The sequence below is a fragment of the Carassius carassius genome, chromosome 2 (genome assembly GCF_963082965.1).
Source record: "Carassius carassius chromosome 2, fCarCar2.1, whole genome shotgun sequence".
NCBI classification, from domain to species: Eukaryota; Metazoa; Chordata; class Actinopteri; order Cypriniformes; family Cyprinidae; genus Carassius; species Carassius carassius.
In genome coordinates this window covers 19,841,625-19,862,343 of record NC_081756.1, presented here as the reverse complement: position 1 = coordinate 19,862,343, position 20,719 = coordinate 19,841,625, and the positions used below count along the sequence as shown (strand labels likewise).

The window sequence follows — 20,719 nt, the reverse complement described above, 5'->3', positions numbered from 1 at the left end:
TTTTACATTCTCATTTGTGTCTTTTAAAAAAATACTTCTTAAGATAGATAAAACTACAAAAACATTTGTCACTTTCATTGTTGTGGGATATAGTGAGCACACTGGTGAGTTGCTGGGCTGCTGCATTGGGTGTGTCTTCTGGGCCTTCCTTTGTTTGAAACGAAAGGAATTTGGCCACTCATTTCCAGCAGTCCCACTGACTTTAAACTTTATCCACTATAAAGCCATCAGCTAAAATAATGCATTCTTCACAGTATGAGTCAGTGATCTTCTTGTTGTTAAAATATACGCAGAAAATATTCACATTAAACCAACTCAACTGAAAACCCCCTCAAACCTCATTCAGCCTGTTGACTAAACAGTTTGCCCATCCTCTTTCTTCGAAGTGGGATTTTTAGAACCCTTCATTTTCCCTCATATCTTTTTTTTTTTTTTTTTTTTTTTTTTTTTTAGGATTAACTGAAGTTCTTGGGAGGAAAGATGATGTAATGTCAGTATTTGGGTGGGTAACAGACATTTTTAAGTTACTCCTCTTTAAACAGAATAGTTTAAGACAAGAGTAGAAAGAGAGACGAGCTAGCAAGAGGGTCTTATAAAGGGATGTTGTGAGGCCTTGTTCTCGAAAAACAACAAAAGAAGAAACAATGAAACAGAGGTCTTCCACATTAGTGGTGAGTTATTCTTTTTGTCATGTTTTTCAGCTGCTTAATTTCTGTATTCAAAAAATATATTGATTTATTTAGATTCCTTACAAAAAATTATGTATCTCATGGTAATGCCATGTACTTTTGTATAAGTAACTTATTTTTGAAAAAGCTTTCATGCTATTATGAAAAAAACATTTTTAAAGCATTTACATTATATATATATATATATATATATATATATATATATATATATATATATATATATATATATATATATATAATACATCTATATATAGAGAGAGAAAGAAATAGGGAATTCAACTTTGCATATTACAAAAAACTACCATAGTAGCATACCATACTTTTAAAGATGCCATGGTCCTGAAGTTTTCCCAGAGAGAAGCATAATGTCCCACATAAAATATTTACAATTACAACACCAAGGTAATACCATGAAACTTTGATATATACCATTTAGCATATTCAAACATCATTCACTCAGAGAAATGGTATGATGTAAAAAGAAAAAATAAGAAAACATGGTAATACCATGATACTTTTAGGTGAGGGGGGTGACAAAGCAAAAAGTAGAGTAGACCCAATCTGCACAGCAGAGCTCATATAACCACTGTAACTCTAAACTGGGGCTGATAAACGCATATCTCAGTGCTGAGAGCATAAGTGAATGAGAGGCCCCGCCCCTGCTACACAATCTCTGTATCTCTTGACGACAGGACAGGAGCGCAGTCAGCGCACAGCTGCCTACGTAGAGCTGGGATCAAGTGCACGCGACGCTGCACGTTTGACCTGCGCTCCGGGCAAATTACTTTCAGTTGGTATTGGGATTTTTTTCAGAAGAGCATTAGAGGGGGGATCGGAATACGAATCTCGGATAATCTTTTTCGACGCGCAGAAAAAAAAGTTTGGATTGTGTAATTATTGGAGCAAGTTTACAGACTTCATAATGAGTGCTGTTGTGGCCACTGAGGGCCTGTTCTGTTCCGCCCTACAGCCCAGCACCTCGGTCACCACATATGCGATCCCGACCGATGACCATCCCAGGAGGGATCAGCTATCTAAAGCCAGACGCGTCCAGCAGCAGGTCCAGCAGCGCATGGCGGAGAAATCCTCACCCTCATCCCGACTCAACGCCTCCACAGGTGAGCAGAAGCTGCTGGTGATCCGTTAACCGGGATCCCGTGCTCTTTAAACTCTGACGCCATGCAGGCGACACTCTTCTAGAATGTGCAAATACGTTTTTAGTAAACTTTTTAAACTTTAACTAAATTACAATGCACAATTTGACACATAGGCCTATTTAGGTTACATAGTAAATTAGAATATACTGTACATAAAATTGTAAAGTTAAAAGATTTTTCCCCCATTCCCCTTAAATGGTTATAAATAGGAAATCGTTTAAATAAACAAAACAAATAATTTTTTATAGACAGAGTAAATAAATGTATTTTTTTGTTGTTGACTTAATTTAAAAAAATTTTTTTTGTGTTTTCAAATATTAAATTTGCCCCAATTCTTTTCTTTTCTTTTCTTTTTTTTTTTTTTAATAGAAACAGGAAGCCAAATTTTCATAGAAATAAGAGGCAAGGCTTATCAAACCTATAAGAAATTTATACATTTAAGCAGAACATTCCTACAGTAGTGGAGATAGTGAACACAATAGCTCTACGTGGACTCTGGGTAACACTGACAGGATTTGTTTTGCATCAGAATGCAAATATCTGTTTGGTCTTCATGTTTTGGATACAGTCATTGCAATTACAGGCGCACACTGGTTTTCCAGTATGCTTGTTGTTGCTTTGTTAATAAGAGAGAAAAAGTCTTTTGTGCCTGTGTTCAAGTGGTCGTTTCATTCGTTTTGTTTTGCATTTGGATGGATTCGGCTGCTGGGAACCCCCTGAAACAGGAAACTGTAATTTGGAACAACTGATATCCTGACACTTTCCTGAAAACTGGACAATCATGTTGGCCCTCATAAGAATGAAGTTAAATGTCTAAACATTACATAAGCTCGTATGAATGGAAAACTGGCCCATTGCTCTATAATAAAAGCTTGACCAGATATATAGATGTTTTCAAATGCAAATGTGTAAAATGAATCACTCAGCACATGCGTTTTAGAGATGTAAGCCATTGTGAGCAGTGTGTGTGTGGATGTTTGTGGAGAAGGAGGAGTGTATAACCCATGGGAAAGGTATCACTTTCTTCTCTGGCAGGTAGAAGAAACACCTCATCCCCACTGCCCCACTGTATAAATACAGCTTTCTCTTGTCAAGAAGGTGTCTGAAATACAGCTTTACTAGTGCTTGACCAAAGCACTTAAGTCAAACATTATATTAAAAATCATTAACAGGAATAGGAACCTGAGAAACTTAGCTAGTAGTATCGTATAGTAGGCTACATCTATACAGATCTCATTAAAAGTTAGCAAAGTCCATTTCTTTTTTAATATTTCAGTAAAGTTTTGATTCCAAATCAAAGTCTGATTAATATGTATAGGAACAATTATCCCGGTAGCACTTGAAAAATCTGGCAGGAACTCTAGCTTTCGGGATGTCTGGTAGAGAGAGGAATGTTACCACTGACCCTATTGTTGACCTTAATCACATAAGTGACTTGGAGAACTGCATCTGGACTATGTTAGTGCTCCAGTTTGGACATGACCTTTAAAAAAGAAGAATGACCCAGCTGTTTATATATAATGTGAAAAAAATAAATAAATCTGCGAAAACCTTCTTGGAACCATTATTATTATATGATTTTATTTTGTATTTTTTATTCAACTACAACTTTCTATAGAAAATATACAGAAGAATAAGTCATTATATGTGACCCTGGACCACAAAACCAGTCTTAAGTCGCTTGGGTTTATTTGCAGCAATAGCCAAAAAAAAAAAAAATAATTAGTATGGGTCAAAATCAGAATCAGAAAGAAAGAGCTTTATTGCCAAGTATGCTTGCGCATACAAGGAATTTGTTTTAGTGACATAAGCTTCCAGTAAACAAATCTTAGATTTTATGCCAAAAATCCTTAGGATGTTAAGTAAAAATCATGCTCCATGAAGATATTTTGTAAGTTTCCTTCCTAAATATATCAAAACTTATTTTTTGATTAGTAATAAATCATTTAGACAACTTCAAAGGCGTTTTGATTTTCGGTATTTTTTTTTTTTTTTTTTTTTTTTTTGCACCATTCCAGATTTTCAATTAGTTGTACCTCATCAAAATGTTGTCCGATCCTAATAAACTATACATCAATGGAAAGCTTATGTATTCAGCTTTCAGATGATGTATACATCTCAGTTTAGAAAAATGTACACTTAAGAACGGTTTTGTGGACCAAATATATGATTATATAGTTTAGTCATAGTATAGTAGCAAGTTTTGCATGCAAAACGAACACATTTAATTTCGTGATTATTTATTTATTTATTTATTTTTATTTGTTTGTATTATTTTTATTTTTTAGTCAGCTCACACATGAGCTCAGTTTGACCTTGTCTGTGACACATTTCTTGGTCACACACACATCCATGTCCTTTGCCGAAGAGTTTCCTGCCATTTGATTCAAAGTGTTTTATCAGTAGGACAGTTCTATTTATGGTTACATAACTTCAGAAAAGAATAACCCTGATAAAGCAGTTGTCTTGCTTTGAAGGTCCATTCAGTCGCATGTAACAGCCAACTGCTGCTTTGCAGTTATTCTAAAAATATGGTGCATAGTACATGCTATTTAATTGTCATCAAGATTTATGCTCTGTTTCTCAGATTTTGTAACCAATTTCCCCCGGAATGTAGGGATTGCATGGGTTTGAATCATCCTGAGACTCACTCTGTTAATTTATTGAGCATGTGAAATAAGAAGCTCACATCTCTCTATCAATACCAGCAGCAACAAATTTTTAATGTTGTTATTGTACCGATTTGTAATGGAACATTTTAGATGGACCAGCCACATGACTCATGTGGTCATGGACAGATGCTTTTTGTAATTGTTTTTTTTTAATGTATTAATTTTTCATTTGTACATGTTTTGTAGAAAACATATCTAAAATAAATCTATATTTTAATAATATATGTATTTAAAATCATCACCATCATTGTAGTTTCTGTCAATACAGCCTGTCTATAACAGTTATATGATGTTTTTTTAATTAATTCATTAAGTTGTTGGTATGTACTGTACTGAACTCACTGAAAAACAGGAGCTAAGCAAAAACAGACATACCAAGGCAAAACAAAACAGATGTTTCAATTTAAAAGTAATCTTTCCCTAAACAGTCCTCCGCCCCAGTCTTAAGGACTTTAGCATTTAATAAACTTCTGTATCTGATGGCTTCCAGGGAACATTTTCATTAAATTATCCAGTGCGTTGTGATTGGCCGAATGCCTCAAGTGTGTGACGGATGTTATGCCCCTTACCATACTGTGATGTGTGTCCTGGTGCGATGAGACAAAACCAATAAAACCCATTACAAACGAGGCATTTGTTGCATCCAGTGGAGACATAATTACTGATTATAATGACTTATACTGCCTTTTTACATATTGCGTTGCATATCGTGCTGCAAAAACATAAAACCATATATGCATTTGTGATCAGAGAAATGACAAACAACAAGCGCTTCTCTACACTGCTCAAAACTGGCGTTTGAATCATCATTGACAAATTCTTAAAATATGAAAAACGTACTTACAGACTGTGTGTCAGAAGAACCAGACTGTCCTTGCAAAGTTGGAACTGCCCCACTTTATAGAAACAGACACCGGCATCGGCGCAAAATGCGCTGAACACATCTGAATATTTGGGTTGAACTGTTCTGGAACAGTGTTGTAAATTCAACTTAACCACTGATTTTTAGTTGTGTCCTCTTTTGGAAGGCCAAAGAAAGTATTTTCGCTTTCATAACGAAACACAGCATCTCCATGAAATGGCGCCAGCGGCAACAGCTAGAATTAATAGTTACGCCTTCTTTCTTTGCATGAACATTTGGGATGCATTATGCAAATCTTCCCACATAGTAATGTAGAGATTTGGGGGTGTGTTAGAACAAGCCATTTTAGGTAGGAGTAATTGACTCCTAACTTTTATAAAGAATATCTCTTTGGGTTTGAGACTTTAGTCTTTGCAACTTTATAGATTTTCTTCATGCACCAAGAGCTTGAAACACTCCACAGAAAAAGGAAAAATTTAAATCGCATCATATGACCCCATTAAGACAATTTGAGGATGAGGGTGTGATAATGAAGCCAATGAAGAATTCTGAAACATGTTCAAAGGAGTGTGGAAATGCATATTGCATTATCATATCATTTTCAACATTATTTATTGCCAAAGTGATAGCTCTTCTTAGGGAGCGCATGTAATTAACCATTCATAATGTTTTTATTAGGTTGCAGAAACTAATAAAATATTAAGATAGATGGTTAACTCTCAAACCCAATGAGTTCAGTATTTTTCTTTTATTTCTTCAGATAAACATTCTTAAGATGTGCCAATTGAGCAATTTCACATTTATGTGGAGCTCTAGCTGATATGTATCTCTCCTCTGAGAGGAGCAATTTGAGGGTCTTATGTCACTGTTGATCAATGTAATACTTTGAAAGAAATCCCATCAAAATGAAAGCCACCTGCTGGGAGAATTTTCCCTGAGTTGTTCTTGCTTCTCTGAAAATAATCAGTTATCGAAATAGTGAAATGGCAAAAGTTAAATATAAAATGTGTCATCTACTTAGTCACATCACTTGTATCACTTTTTTTCTTAGTTTTTTGGTCCATACAATAAAACTCAGTAGGGTACGATGTTATATTGAACCTCCAATTTTCATTGTGTGGACTAAAACAGTTGAGACTATTTAACACATTAGAAAAGGGACACATATTCACTATTAATTATGAGTTTTTCCCTTAATAAACTCAATGAAAGTAATAGTAAGGCAGTTGTTAAGTTTAGGTGTAGAGTCGGATTAAGGAATCTAAAATATGGTCATGCAGAATAAGGCATTAATGTGTGCTTTATAAGCAGAGATTGGCACAAATACATTAAAAATATTTTATTACAAATTACAATGCTTGTAATAATCAAATGTATTTAATTAAAAAACAGGTGTGAGAAATGTATTAAATAAAATGCAAAGTAATTTGTAATTTTGTGTGTAATTTTATGTTAGGCTGCTGTCACTTTAAGACGCACACATGGATCCAATATATCAATCCATATTTCTTCTGATTTTCTTTTTAAACATTTTATGTAATCGTCCTCTTTTTCAGAATTTGACAGCCACTCGTCCACTGTAAAATACCAAACCAAAACCCCTGGATTCAGTTCCAAGTCTGTTATCCACCATGGCAACAGAACAATGGCGGTAGGTGTATCCACATTCACTACAATTCCTATTGCATAATTTATTTGAAGCCAGTGGGAACTGAGCTTGTTTTAGTAAAGCATTACGCTTTAACAATAGACCCTGCAATAACATTTGCGTATAATTTCAAGGTCCCATTTTAAAAGCTCAGACAGAAATTGAATTGTTTGCAGAAAGGAATCACATTATTAATTTCAATCGATTGATGTTAGCTACAGAGTTACATTCTATAATTGTATGTTATTTTGCACTAATAGCACTATTAAAATCAGGTCAGACCAGCCATCCATGAATAGTTATTTGATGTATTGATTGCAAAGTCCACAATCCCTTGACAATGACACTCTGTGTGGCTGCACCCTGCAAACACAATGATGCGGTATTTTGCGTTCTCCTGTGGGAGCTGTGTTTAGAAAGTGAAGTGGAGTACTAGCAAGCTGCGGAATTGAGCTCAGAGCCCAATGTGCATCTGAAACATTCCTAACCCAAAACCTCATGAGCCAAATGGTGAGCCGCAGGCCACATTATGCCTTCTGTGTGATAGTAGTGAGCCTCCAAGAGCAGTTAGCATGTGCCTAATCAATGCATAATTATGATATTCATATGAATCCCTTTTATTTAGACACCTCGACAGTCTCAGTACGCAGGAGAATTTTCCTCTCGCTCTGCAGTGGAAATGGGCACTCAGCAAAGAATCAGTCATGGTGTGCCTGTGCCCGCCGTAGTGGGCCGTGCGTACATGCACCATGATGACACACATCTGAGTGGCTCTAACAACAAGATGCAAACATCGGATTCAAGAACAATGAGTCGGACTGAGCAGGAGGCAGCAGTAATGGCCGGGCTCACGTTGCAACGGCAGTCATCTCCTGTGGGGAACTGGATGGCGTCCTATGGCCAGAGCACTTTACCCAACGTGATGCAAAGTCAGCGCACCCTCAGTGGGACCTTGGCACGAGAGGGTTTCAACGCAGGATGGAGGGAGGCAGAGTTGGCTAATCAATATACATTTAAAGGCCCTTCCCACCGAACCATCAGCCGCATAAATAATCGTCAGGTGCCGCAGCAGCAGCAGCAGCAGCAGCAGCAAAGGCAGAGCAGCAGCTCAGTGCAGTGCCAGCAGATGTCCACTGGGGGCACCAGTATGAAGGCTGCTGGGCATTACCAGGGCACCATGAAGAGAGCGGGGTCTGTGCATAGTATTAAGAGTGTCGGTGGTGGTGTGGATGTTTATGACGGATTGGCCGATGGAACCGCAGAAGCTCTTGGCGGGTAATGTAAAATTATCTTTTTATCGATCAGTTCTTTGCCAAAGTCATTTGATATTGATTCCATTTGATCTTGTTCTCATGACATACAAACGAAATTCAAGCCTGTAGGGATTGAAAATAGAAGCATTCATACAATGCACTGTCCATGATGTAAACTTTTGCTTTAAACATTTGATGATGCATCATGAATTATTAGCAAATCTTAAACACATACTCAACCTTCAAAAGTACGGGGTTGGTAAGGTATGTTTTTTAAAATAAATGTCTTTTGCTCACCAAGGCTGCATTTATTTGATAAAAAACTAAAACCAGTAATATTGTAGAATATTATTATAGTTTTCTGTTTTAACTATATTAAAATGTAGTTAATATTTTGCCTCAGCATCATTATTCCAGTCCGCAGTGTCACATGATTCTACAGAAATGACTCTAATATGCTGATTTGCTGCTCAGAAACATTATTATTAAGGTTGTGAAACAGTTGTGGTGCTTAATAGTTTTTGTGGAACCTGTGAAACATTTTGTTCAGGATTCTCTGATGATTAGAAGGATAAAAAAGAACAGCATTTATTTGAAGTAGAAATATGTAACGATCAAGAAGTCTTTACTGTCAATCAATATAAAATATCCTTGCTGGGTAAAATGATTAATTTCTTTAAAAAAAATCTTACATTGACTTTCCCTAAACTTTTGTTGGGTAATCGTATTAAATTTTGCTCACAAATTAAATATCATTTTATTTAACAAAAACATATTCACGTGTAATCTATTTCAAGTATATTATATTTTTTGAATTTATTTTGTAACACTTTCCATTTTGTTTGTGTGAATGAACAGAATCCATAACCTGGACATGACTACAGCAGTCAGTTACCTCTCTTCCACTGATGTTGCTATGCAGATGTTAGGAGCAGCCTACATACAGCATCAGTGTTACCACAGCAATGAAGCCAAGACCATGGTACAAATATACAATTATATATTAATTAGATCAGAAATATGTGACCCTGGACCATAAAACCAGTCATAAGGGTCTTTTTCTTTTAATTGAGATCTACACATCATCTGAAAGCTGAATAAATAAGCTTTCCGTTGATGTATGGTTTGTTAGGATTGGACAATATTTGATCGATATATACCTGTAACTATTTGAAAATTTGGAATCTGAGGGTGTAAAAATATAAATATTGAGAAAATCCCCTTTAAAGTTGTCCAAATTCAAATTCTTAGCAATGCATGTTACTTATCAAAATTAAGTTTTAATGTATTAAAAGTAAGTGAGTGAGTGAGTGACATGACATTCGGCTAAGTATGGTGACCCATACTCAGAATTCGTGCTCTGCATTTAACCCATCCGAAGTGCACACACACAGAGCAGTGAACACACACACACACACACTGTGAGCACACACCCTGAGCAGTGGGCAGCCATTTATGCTGCGGCGCCCGGGGAGCAGTTGGGGGTTCGATGCCTTGCTCAAGGGCACCTAAGTCGTGGTATTGAGGGTGGAGAGAGAACTGTACATGCACTCCCCCCACCCACAATTCCTGCCAGCCCGGTACTCGAACTCACAACCTTTCGATTGGGAGTCCGACTCTCTAACCATTCGGCCACGACTTCCCCTAAGTAAGAAATTTACCAAATATCTTCATGGAACATGATCTTTACTTAATATCCTAATGATTTTTGCCATAAAAGAAAAATCAATAAATGTGACCCATACAATGTATTTTTGGCTATTGCTACAAATATACCCCAGTGACTTAAGACTGGTTTTGTGCTCCAGGGTCACACATACATTTGAAACAAAGGACACTATGGAAATAACACATACTGTATTATGACAGAAGTAAGGAAATGAGAATAGAGATCCAATTTTCCCTTTATATTTCACACTAGTCAGGGAACCTCATGCATTTATTAATGTCCTTGTGAAAGATATCCAATAATGTTATGATTTTCCCAAAATAACCACTAATATTAGATTTTTTTTTTTTAACTTCAAAACATTTCACATTTCAGATGAAATCAACAACGAGATGAGATCATATTATTTAATGTTGTGATTGATTACAGTGTCATTTTTCTTCGATTACCTTGATTTCCATCCTGGGCAGACAGCAATTTTTGCTTTAGTATATAGCAGCTTTCAGTCCAGGGCAGCAACAGAGCTCTGTTTGGACAGGATTGGAGGGCGCACACACAGGATGTGTTCTTCCTTTCAAAAACAGCTAGATGAAATGCATCCAGCAGGAACAGAATGCCGGGCCTAGTGACGTGTTTTAAAAAGTTGAACTCTCATGAACTTGACACTTTGTCTTAAAATCTCAAAGCTCATCAGGCAGCAGCAACCAAAGACTGATGCATAAGTACAATAACCAACTGTGCAAAAAAATAGTGCAGGGGTTGGCTGATTTATCTGTTGAGAGGTCATTTAGACAAAATGATCAAAATTCCTTTTAAAGTGTATAAATATAAACCGTTCAAGGGAAGGAATTAAGTCAAATAGACAACTCTACAATATAAAGCAAATCATGTGAAGTTTGTTTAAAAAAAAATGTAGTTGTCGGCACAATATATATTTGCATAATTAATGGAGCATGGTAAAGCTCAAGACTAAGCTGCTTTTTCTTGTTTATTGTTCTATGTTATACTCAAGCCAGATGGAGAGAATACCTTCACCCTGTCCTTAAACTTTATCCTGGACCTCAGGGGGCAGAACATTCCGCCTGAGAGCACATAATGCCAAAACACAGACAGATGTCTGAGCAGGTTGCCATGTTGGGCTGAAAAAGTGTTCATGAGATTAATGAGAGATTTAAGAGATTTTTGTCTATGAAGTGTGAAACACAAAAATGGGATTTAGAGACATGGGATCACTTAGGAGTCAGGATATTTCTCACAGAGCTTAACTAGATGTTTTTCTTAATGCACAGGTGCGCAGTTTGAAGGGCATCTCAGCATTAGTACAGCTGTTTAGCAGTGAGAACCAAGAGGTTCAGCGCTATGCGACAGGTGCTACACGAAACCTCATCTACGAGAATATGGACAACAAGACCGCACTTATTGACGCTGGTGGAATTAGCAAACTAATTGGGGCTTTAAAAGAACCTGATGATGAACTACGCAAAAACATCACAGGTATGTTTGAGTGAGTTTTGTTTTTCAGAGCAAGGCGAATTTTGGACTGTGAAAATTCAAAGTGAAAATACAAAGTGGCACGCATGTTTTAGCTAGAAGTCAAGTATATACAGTGGTGTGAAAAAGTGTTGGCCCCCTTCCTGATTTCTTTTTTTTTTTTTTGCATGTTTGTCACACTTTAATGTTTCAGATCAAACAAATTTCAATATTAGTAAAAGATTACACAAGTGAATACATCATGCAGTTTTTAAATGAAGGTTTTTATTATTAAGGGAAAACTAAATCCAAAACTACATGGCCCTGTGTGAAAAAGTGTTTGCTCCCTAAACCTAATAATTGGTTGGGCCACCCTTACCATAAACAAGTGCAATTAAGCGTTTGTGATAACTTGTAATGAATCTGTTACAGCGCTGTGGAGGAATTTTGGTCCACACATCTAGGCAGAATTGTTGTAATTCAGCTACATTGGAGGGTTTTCAAGCATGAACCGCCTTTTTAAGGACATGCCACAGCATCTCAATAGGATCCAGGTCAGGACTTTGACTAGGCCACTCCAAAGACTTCATTGAGTTTTTCTTCAGCCATTCAGAGGTGGACTTGCTGGTGTGTTTTGGATCATTGTCCTGCTGCAGAACCCAAGTTCGCTTCAGCTTGAGGTCATGAACAGATGGCTGGACTGGATTTTTTGGTAAACAGCAGAATTCATGGTTCCAATTATCACAGCAAGTGATAAGTATCTTTCTTATGATGGAGTCATGAACACTGACCTTAACTGAGGCAAGTGAGGCCTGCAGGTCTTTGGATGTTGTTGTGGGGTCTTTTGTGTCCTCTTGGATGAGTCATCGCTGTGCTCTTGGGGTCATTTTGGTCAACCGGACACTCCTGGGAAGGTTCTCCACTCTTCCATGTTTTTGCCATTTGTGAATAATGGCTCTCACTGTGGTTCAAAGCTTTAGAAATGTTTTTTTCCAGACTGATAGATCCCAATTACTTTCTTTCTCATTTGTTTCTGAATTTCTTTGGAGCTCTGCATGATGTCTAGCTTTTGAGGATCTTTTGATCTACTTCACTTTGTCAGGCAGGTCCTATTTAAGAGATTTCTTGGTTGCGAACAAGTGTTGCAGTAATCGGGCCCCTGAGTGTGGCTAGAGAAATTAAACTCGTGTGATAAACCACAGGTTTAACAGTGGGGCAAACACTTCTTCACACAGGGCCATGTAGTTTTGGATTTTGTTTTCCCTTAATAATTTAAAAACTTGAACATGTTTTGTTCACTTGTGTTATCTTTGACTAATATTTAAATTTGATGACCTGAAACATTAAACTGTGACAAGCAAAAAAATAAGAAATCAGGAAGGGGGCCAACCCTTTTTCACACCACTGTACATCAGTTCTGATTCAGTCCAGAAATTCCACCTACATCAGTCGGGTGATTTTTAGGGGCCAAGCAGAATTGTCAGCTCAGACAGGAGGAGGGCTAAGTGGAACAGTGAGTGAGTGTATCTGGGGAAACAAAGAGAAAACTGAAGAAGAAAAAAAAGTGGTCTGGCTGTTTTCTGGAATCGCTCCAAGTCTCAGATGCAGTGGGAAGTAGACTCCCAGAGGCCTTTGTGCTTTGTGAGCTCTGCTATCACCCCCACCCCCTCACACATCCACACTCACTTAGTAAACAATCCTTGACATTCTTTCTGCTGGACTCCGGGTTGCCAGGTCTCTTAGTAACATTTTATGACTTGTACGCTTAACTGTGTTGGCTTCAAAACCCCAAGACATTAGCAGCTTAGTGCTTTGTGTGGTAAACACCCCCATACTAAATAACATTTGAGATCTTAGACTACAAATGTAAAAAAAAAGTTTTTTTAAGATTTTTGTTTTTAAAAATATTTTTTATACATATTAATCACACATTAGCATATTATTATTGATTAATGTAGATATTTCTAATAGATAACTGCTTATAATATATGTAATAGTTCTCAATTCTGCACTTTTTGCAGCATTTGAATTTTAATGCTTGACCACTTTACCATGACTGGGCGGTCAGTTGTTTAAAATAATCATGCCTGCAATGTCAGTTCATCAGTTGTTATGATGACGACACTGCAAAAACAAAGCTGACATGGGTTATGATGAAATGACATAAATTAATTTAGTTTTATAATTTAATTATTAAGTCTGAATGGCAGAAATCCATATGATTTTTTTTACAAACCACATTGTTTAGGTGGTGAAATTGGAATAAAGTAGTCTTTTGGGATGCAACACATATGTAAGTTCATAAAAAGTATGCTGTAGTGAAAAAAAGAGAAGATATATGATATAACTAAAATTTAATAATTGTTACACTCCAGCATTTACAAATATATATTATATTTATAAGCAAACAGTTAAACCCATTAAAGTGGTCTTTGACAAATTTCTTTCTCTTTGTCTTTGTAGGCATTTTGTGGAACCTGTCTTCTAAAGACAGTTTGAAGGAGAGGCTGGCCAGAGAGAGTTTGGCTGAGCTGACGGAGAGAGTGCTGGTGCCTCTGTCTGGAGGAGGAGAAGCTGGTGTCATTCAACAGAGTGCGTCTGAGGCTGATATTTTCTACAACACCACGGGCTGCCTCAGGTACACGCCTCACATTTACTACATGCATGCATTTAAATGCATTTATGTTCTATGCATGCACAGCATGCTCAAAAACGAACTAGAGCATGGGGCGCAAATGTCAACGAATATAACAAAAAGCCCCAGATATTTAAATTGTGGGAGCATAAAATGCATCCATAATGAGCGCTTCATTAAAAAAGTAATTATAAATTGTATATTTCAGAATATATATATTTCAGCCTGTTATTGTGCATAATGTCATGTACTTGTATACAAATAGATTAAAGATGTACCTGAAATAAAGCAAATAAAAATAAGAGTTAATTGAATAAGTATCAGATTTCCTGCTGGAAAGATTTATAGACACAAGATTAACCTCCTACAAATATTTTTACACAAATGCATGAAAAAAAACAAAAAACATCATGACATTAACAACTTCCCTTAATATGCACTGAAGGAACCTGAGCTCAGTGAATGAAAGAACCAGGCAGCAGATGCGGGAAATGCGAGGGCTGGTTGACTCTCTGGTTGGATACATTGAAAACTCCCTACAGGAGGGAAAAGGAGAGGACAAGGTTAGACCGGAGAATTGACATTCAAAAGTGCTTGAGCCAGTTAACAAAGTGTATCTTTGCCAGTTGAAAACCATTCTAGATCTACAGTAGTTCTCACGTGGAATTTAGAAAACAATTGTTATTAAATCGTTATAAAATCAAAAACAACAGTTGCTGTAATCTACAACATCATTTGCAAAAGCATTTGAAATCCTCATTCTGTAATTCTGTGCTACTAGGGTGTAGAAAACTGTGTGTGTGTCCTGCGCAACCTGTCCTACCAGCTGTACTCTGAGATCCCTGCTTCAGTTCTGATGCGTTTGGAAGGACCCACTCGAGCACAGGACACGCGGCACAATGACCCCATCGGCTGCTTTACACCACAGAGCAAGAAAGAAAAAGATGTCAGTCACTCACCTACAATCTGCTATCACATCAACATCAAATTTAACATATTCGCAATATTATTAACCTTACTCTCCCTTCACATATGTATTTTATATTGTTCACATTTGGTTTTTCCCAAACCTAATCTGGTATTTCCCGAAATTATTTGCTGACTTGTTTTTTCTTTTCTTTTTTTGTACAATATATACATTTTTTTGATAGGATATTCTTGAATATACAGTATATTGTATATAATAAAACATATATTACCATTTAACATTTTAAGAACGGTGAGAAGTCACTTATGCTCATAAGTCTATGTTTATGTGATCAAAATATAGTAAAAATAATATTATTGTGAAATATGATTACAATTTAAAATAACTGTTTCCCATTTACATTTTTTTTTAGAAACATTTATTTTTGTGGTAGGAAATCTGAATTTTCAGCAGCCATTACTCCATTCTTCAATATCACATTATTTTCCAGAAATCATTCTATCATTTCTTATTGTTATATTATATCATTATAAATATTGAAAACAGTTGTGCTGCTTAATATTTCTGTGGGAATGATAATACAGTTTTTTTTTCATAATTTTATTGATGAATAGAAATTTTAAAAGAGCAGCATTTATTTGAAACTTTATTAAAACATTTTTGCAACATGTCACTTTTGATCAATTTCATGCATCCTTGCTAAAATAAGTACTTAATTTCTTAAAAAATAAATAAATATATATATATATCTTACTGACCCCAAACCTTTGAATAGTAGTGTAATTATCTCTCCAGTGGAATAGACAGAGGTATTATACTTCATATCTGCAGTCTGTCATTAATGAGTTTCTAATGTGTCCCATCAGAGGAATCAAGACCTGACCACCTTCTCTGAAGTGGCACGAGTCCCGAAAGGAGCAGAGTGGCTGTGGCACCCTAAGATAGTCGCTCTGTACAACCGCATCCTGCAGAACACCGAAACAAACGCAGCCACACGTGAGGGAGCGGCGGGAGCCCTGCAGAACATCACAGCGGGCGACAGCAGGGTGAGATACCAGATTTGACACTAAACTTCAAAGCTGAATTTCTTCCATTACTCATATTCAAAGGAAAAGTTTTGAGTTAAAGAGTTAAACATTGAGTTTTACAATTTTTTCATCTTTTAGCTTAGCATAGATAATTGAATCTGAGTAGACCGTTAGCATCTCTCTCAAAATTACCAAAGAGTTTCTATATTTTTCTTATTTAAAACTTGACTCTTCTGTAGTTACATTGTCCCCAGAAACTCTGCTATCTTTGTAGCTACACAAACTAGCTGGGGAAAGTTCTTTATTACGCTGGAATAAGAGTATAGTTCCTAGTCATATCAGCCTAGAAAATCGCAACTTTTCATTTTCCGTCGGTCTTAGTACACAATGTAACTTTTTTCCTATGTAAAGTTTTAAATAGGAAAAATATAGAAACACTTTGGTCATTTTTGAGCGAGATGCTAACATTCTAATCAGATTCAATGATCTATGCTAAGCTAAGCTAAAAGTGCTACCGCCAGAGCCGGAGATCGGCTGAATGGATTCGAAAACGGTAAAACTTAACCGTTTAACTCTAGGGGAGTTGGAAAATAAGTCTAAATTAAAAAAAAATTGGAGTGTTTCTTTAATCCAATTTGTGCAATGCAATCATGTTACATAATCTTATTAGTAGCTGAATGTGTGACTTTTATCTCTATTTATGACTTCAGCGTGTTCTTAAACTCTCCTACTTATTCATTCGGCATGTTTCTCCATCTATATTTTTCCATCCCATTTCTCACTGTTCTCCTACACTCTTAAAAATAAAGGTTATTCAGTGGCATCTCTGTAAAATCCCCCATCTGGAACATTTATTTTTATTAAGAGTGCATGTTTTTGTGTTTTATCTGGCAGACTGTATAATTGATTGCTCTCTGTCTCTCTTGTTTTCCTTCACTCGACACTTTCCTTTGTTTTTTCTTAGTGGGCCTATGTGTTGAGTCGTGTGGCGCTGGAGCAGGAGCGGATGTTGCCGGTGATTCTTGACCTGTTGCGAAGCCCCACAGAAGCCGAGCTCCGTTCTCTCACGGGTCTGCTGAGGAACCTCTCCCGACACTGCAAAAACAAAGCTGACATGGGTTAGTGAATGACGTTCTGCTTCAGCTCTCTGTCTTTAATTACATCTTAATGTGTAAAACACCCCGGCCAAGATTTCAACATCCTGGCAAAGAAAATGTCTAGATCAGCGAAAAACCGACATCAAGATTTGCGCAACTATGAAAAACCCTTCGACGATCTGTATTTTTATATTCACTTCCCGAAGTGCACCATTCGCCCACATAGCATTAAATGGAATTCTTACACATTGTGTTTTTCTCCCACACATTATTTTCAACTCCCATCAGACTCATACTTGTATCATTCCCAGTATCTGCTGCCGCCCGTTTCTCCCCACCCTGACCTCAGCCCTCTGCTTCACTATAATCCACCCCCGCTGGGTCACACAGCCCCTCCTTCGTCACATTACACACATATATCATTCACTCTTTCTGTTTGTGTAATTCCAGCTAAATTTGTTATTGCTTCCTATCCCTCCCTAGCTACCAAAGTGGTGAATGTTCTGGTGAACAAACTCCCCAGTGATGGGCATCAGAAAGAACCTTCTAGTGACGTGGTGGTCAACATCTGTGGGGTCCTCAACAGCCTGGTTACAGGAAGCTCTCTGGCTGCGAGAGATATCACTTACTTTGATGGACTACCCAAGCTGGTCAGCATTAAGACATCTCATGACAACAGGTAAAATAATAATAAAAAAATATTTTTTGAAAGAAATTCATACTGTTTATTCAGCATGGGAGGACAAGAGCAAGACGTACTTAAAAGCTGATTTGCTTGAATTGTTAACTGTGATAGTAATTGGTTATACATGCAGAAGGAGAAAAAAAAATGAATATTTTTATTTGTGAGTAAAAGCTACATATGTCTGAACCTGGTCAAATGATGGGATTGAATCAGATTGGAGGTGCGAAAAACAATATTTATTGTCTGCTATTCTGAATATTGGATCTTTTATGGTGGTCCCCCAGCATTTATGGTGCTTTAAGCCCTGTATACTTTAAACCTGAAGTGAGAGAGTATCATTTCTTTGAAGTTCAGCAGTGACCCAACTGATATGATAAGAAATCAACAAGGTTACTTGACATTTTCAGCCATTTATACTGGACCTCACCTACCATCTCTCATAGCACTACTAGTGTAATATAGACTACACGCTGTTGCATTATTTAGCTGTTTAATCAAGAACACAATGTCCCAGCATTGCTTCTCATGTTTCTCCTTTCTTATTCTGTCTCAGTCCTGGGAAGCTGAAAGCCGCCAGGGCCGCCTCCACCGTTCTCTCCAACATGTTTCAGTACACCAAACTTCATAAAGATTACAAACAGGTGAGTCCCAGTGTAAAACCCACTTAAAAAACACAAATGAACGTTTAACTGTTCAGAGTCGCAAGTATTAAGTGTGCCAAAAGCCTCTTCTCTGTAATTTGATATGAAAATGGATACCTTAGTGTATCCAGACTTTGCATTGATGGGTATTGTGTGTATTTGCTTAACAAGTATTAACCTGCTTGGCCAATGCCAACTGTTTTATTATGGCAAGTCAATAAAAATAGGCGGTTACAGTGTGTGAATAGCTTGGTTAAGGATACTGGAAAGCTGTCCAGATGCTCTCTAATGTGATATCTGCTCTCTCAGTCAGTTATATAACTGAGCTGGAAAAATATTTACCTACAACCCATTACTGATTACCAGAGTCTTTTCTGTTTTTACTGTTAAAATGACTTTTCTTTTCTCATGTCTTTAATAAGTTTGGAGCATGTTTACAACAAAATTAATTTAAACAAGCAGGATTATAAACATACCAAAAAGAAAAAAAAAAAACAACTAATGACAAAAGTAGCTATTAACAAACTCAAAGGTTTTCTTCCCGAAAAAAGTATCATGGTTGTTGTCAGACATGTTATTTGATGGGTTTGTTGTATTAAATAGTTAAAGCCTAGTCACATTGACCAGTTACACAGGAAGAGACTGTTATGTGACCAAGTCCTCATGAACTGTGCATTCCAGTCATTTATTCTTCCATAGAAGCACTCATTGTTGCAGGCCAGTACTTTGTTCCCAAAGAGCCATTTTTAACCAGCTCTTGCCATTTTTAGGTGTAGTGTGCATCTAATGGTAATTAAATGAACTGTGGGCGTTTCATGTGTTTGCTGTTTGAGGGTAAGACTAGTTCAAGTCTGTTGCGTGTCTATGTTCAAAATGGTGCTGGTCAGATCAGTGGTCCATGTGGAGTGCAGGAAGTTTGGGCAACTTCCTTTCCATCATCTTGATACAATGTACCAATATATTTCAGCATTATATGACTATCTTTTATATTTAGCCTGTTATATACTACTAATTTAGAATGGCTACTAATTTCTCTTTTTTAATATATTACAGAAAGGGTTCACAAGACGAGATTTCACGGATATGACCATCTAATCTCTGTCCATGACTCCATGCTGAACTCAGTGGACAAGGTGGCATTAGATGTCCATGGGATTTTACATATCTTTACCACCAAAGTCACAAGAGGAATGCAATCAGCCTGTTTCTCTCAAACACACACACACACACATATTGTGACCTGTAGAGGAGTGATTGAACTCTATTAGCCAGCGGCACCCTTAAGTATTACAACATGCCAGAGATATAAAGGAATGCTTGCAGAGCACTAAATCTAACAGACAGGCCAAGATGCGCACTTGTGTGTGTGGATGAATGGTTGAATTAATGTTGAAACTGAGGCCTGTTTGAGAGAAGACAGTGTATAGACATGAGACATTAACAGCCATTAGTTCCATTAGCAACACGTTATTTCAAAGACTAATTCATTTTCATCAGACCTGCTTCTTTTACATAGATTTGAAATATAAACCTGTCCAGCTTATCCGTCTTATCCTAAATATATTTTTTTTTATTTTGCACACAGAAATTCACAGTTTATAGGCTATAATCATGAAGTCTAGAAAGAGAAACTGAAATGCACTGTCAACTAAAATGTTGCAGCTGTCTACAACTAAAGAAACAGATTTTGTTTGTTTTGCAATAAATATATGCAATTTTTGCTTTCCATGTAAAACTGCTGGAGGCTTTTGTGGTTGTTACAGTTATATTAGCCTTGGATTTTGAGTGCAAAAGTGGATATAAATAACATTATATCTGAAATATTTGAAGTCAAGTATCCTTACTCTGAAAGCACAAATATGACAAACGTATTGCCTTTCAAAACAAATGCATATTTGAACATTTGTATAAGTAATTTCCAGAGAATTGTGTAGCAAAATTATTTCCAGCCTTGTTGTGTGCCATTTGCAAAGACTAAACAAATAACCACCAATGATTTTAATAAAAACTTTCTTGAAAAAAAAAAAACAAATTCTCAAGTTTTATGTGCAGTCAGTAGCCGATGTTGTTTTTTCTTGGAAATACATCTTTTAAAAAACGGTCGTCTTATATTCAGGGTCTAGACTTTGACATGTCAATAATACACCCACGACAGTAGGTGGCGCCAAAGACGCATAAAACGAGTGTGCCATGAAATAAGTAATGTTCGCGACAGAAAACAAAAGAAAAAGAGAATTCTTACAGGCATGAGTTGTGAATGTCATTAGCTTAATCAATGGGACCAA

The 20,719-nt window shown here is 36.7% G+C and overlaps 1 protein-coding gene across 2 annotated transcripts; it reads left to right on the top strand.

Moving 5' to 3' along the window:
• The first annotated feature begins 518 nt into the window (after positions 1 to 518).
• On the top strand, positions 519 to 20,167 carry LOC132105799 (plakophilin-3-like). 2 transcript variants are annotated; one of them, XM_059511218.1, is made up of 14 exons: positions 519 to 671; positions 1,660 to 1,807; positions 6,937 to 7,031; positions 7,654 to 8,303; positions 9,140 to 9,263; positions 11,240 to 11,444; positions 13,884 to 14,058; positions 14,501 to 14,618; positions 14,837 to 15,001; positions 15,850 to 16,029; positions 16,976 to 17,129; positions 17,592 to 17,787; positions 18,347 to 18,434; positions 19,488 to 20,167. In XM_059511218.1, exons 1-14 carry the CDS (start codon positions 645 to 647, stop codon positions 19,527 to 19,529), a joined length of 2,367 nt encoding a protein of 788 aa, XP_059367201.1. In that variant the 5' UTR covers positions 519 to 644; the 3' UTR covers positions 19,530 to 20,167. The 2 variants fall into 2 exon arrangements, with proteins under 2 accessions (XP_059367201.1, XP_059367193.1); XM_059511210.1 differs by lacking the exon at positions 519 to 671 and having other exon boundaries at positions 1,430 to 1,807.
• Positions 20,168 to 20,719: the final 552 nt, after the last annotated feature.

What these genes read in the sequence shown, in the direction of transcription:
- LOC132105799 (XM_059511210.1), top strand. Translation starts at nt 1,612, where the DNA reads ATGAGTGCTGTTGTGGCCACTGAGGGCCTGTTCTGTTCCGCCCTACAG. An exon ending in CCGACTCAACGCCTCCACAG is followed by an intron (nt 1,808 to 6,936) that starts GTGAGCAGAAGC and finishes CCTCTTTTTCAG; the next exon opens with AATTTGACAGCCACTCGTCC. An exon ending in AAGACATCTCATGACAACAG is followed by an intron (nt 17,788 to 18,346) that starts GTAAAATAATAA and finishes ATTCTGTCTCAG; the next exon opens with TCCTGGGAAGCTGAAAGCCG.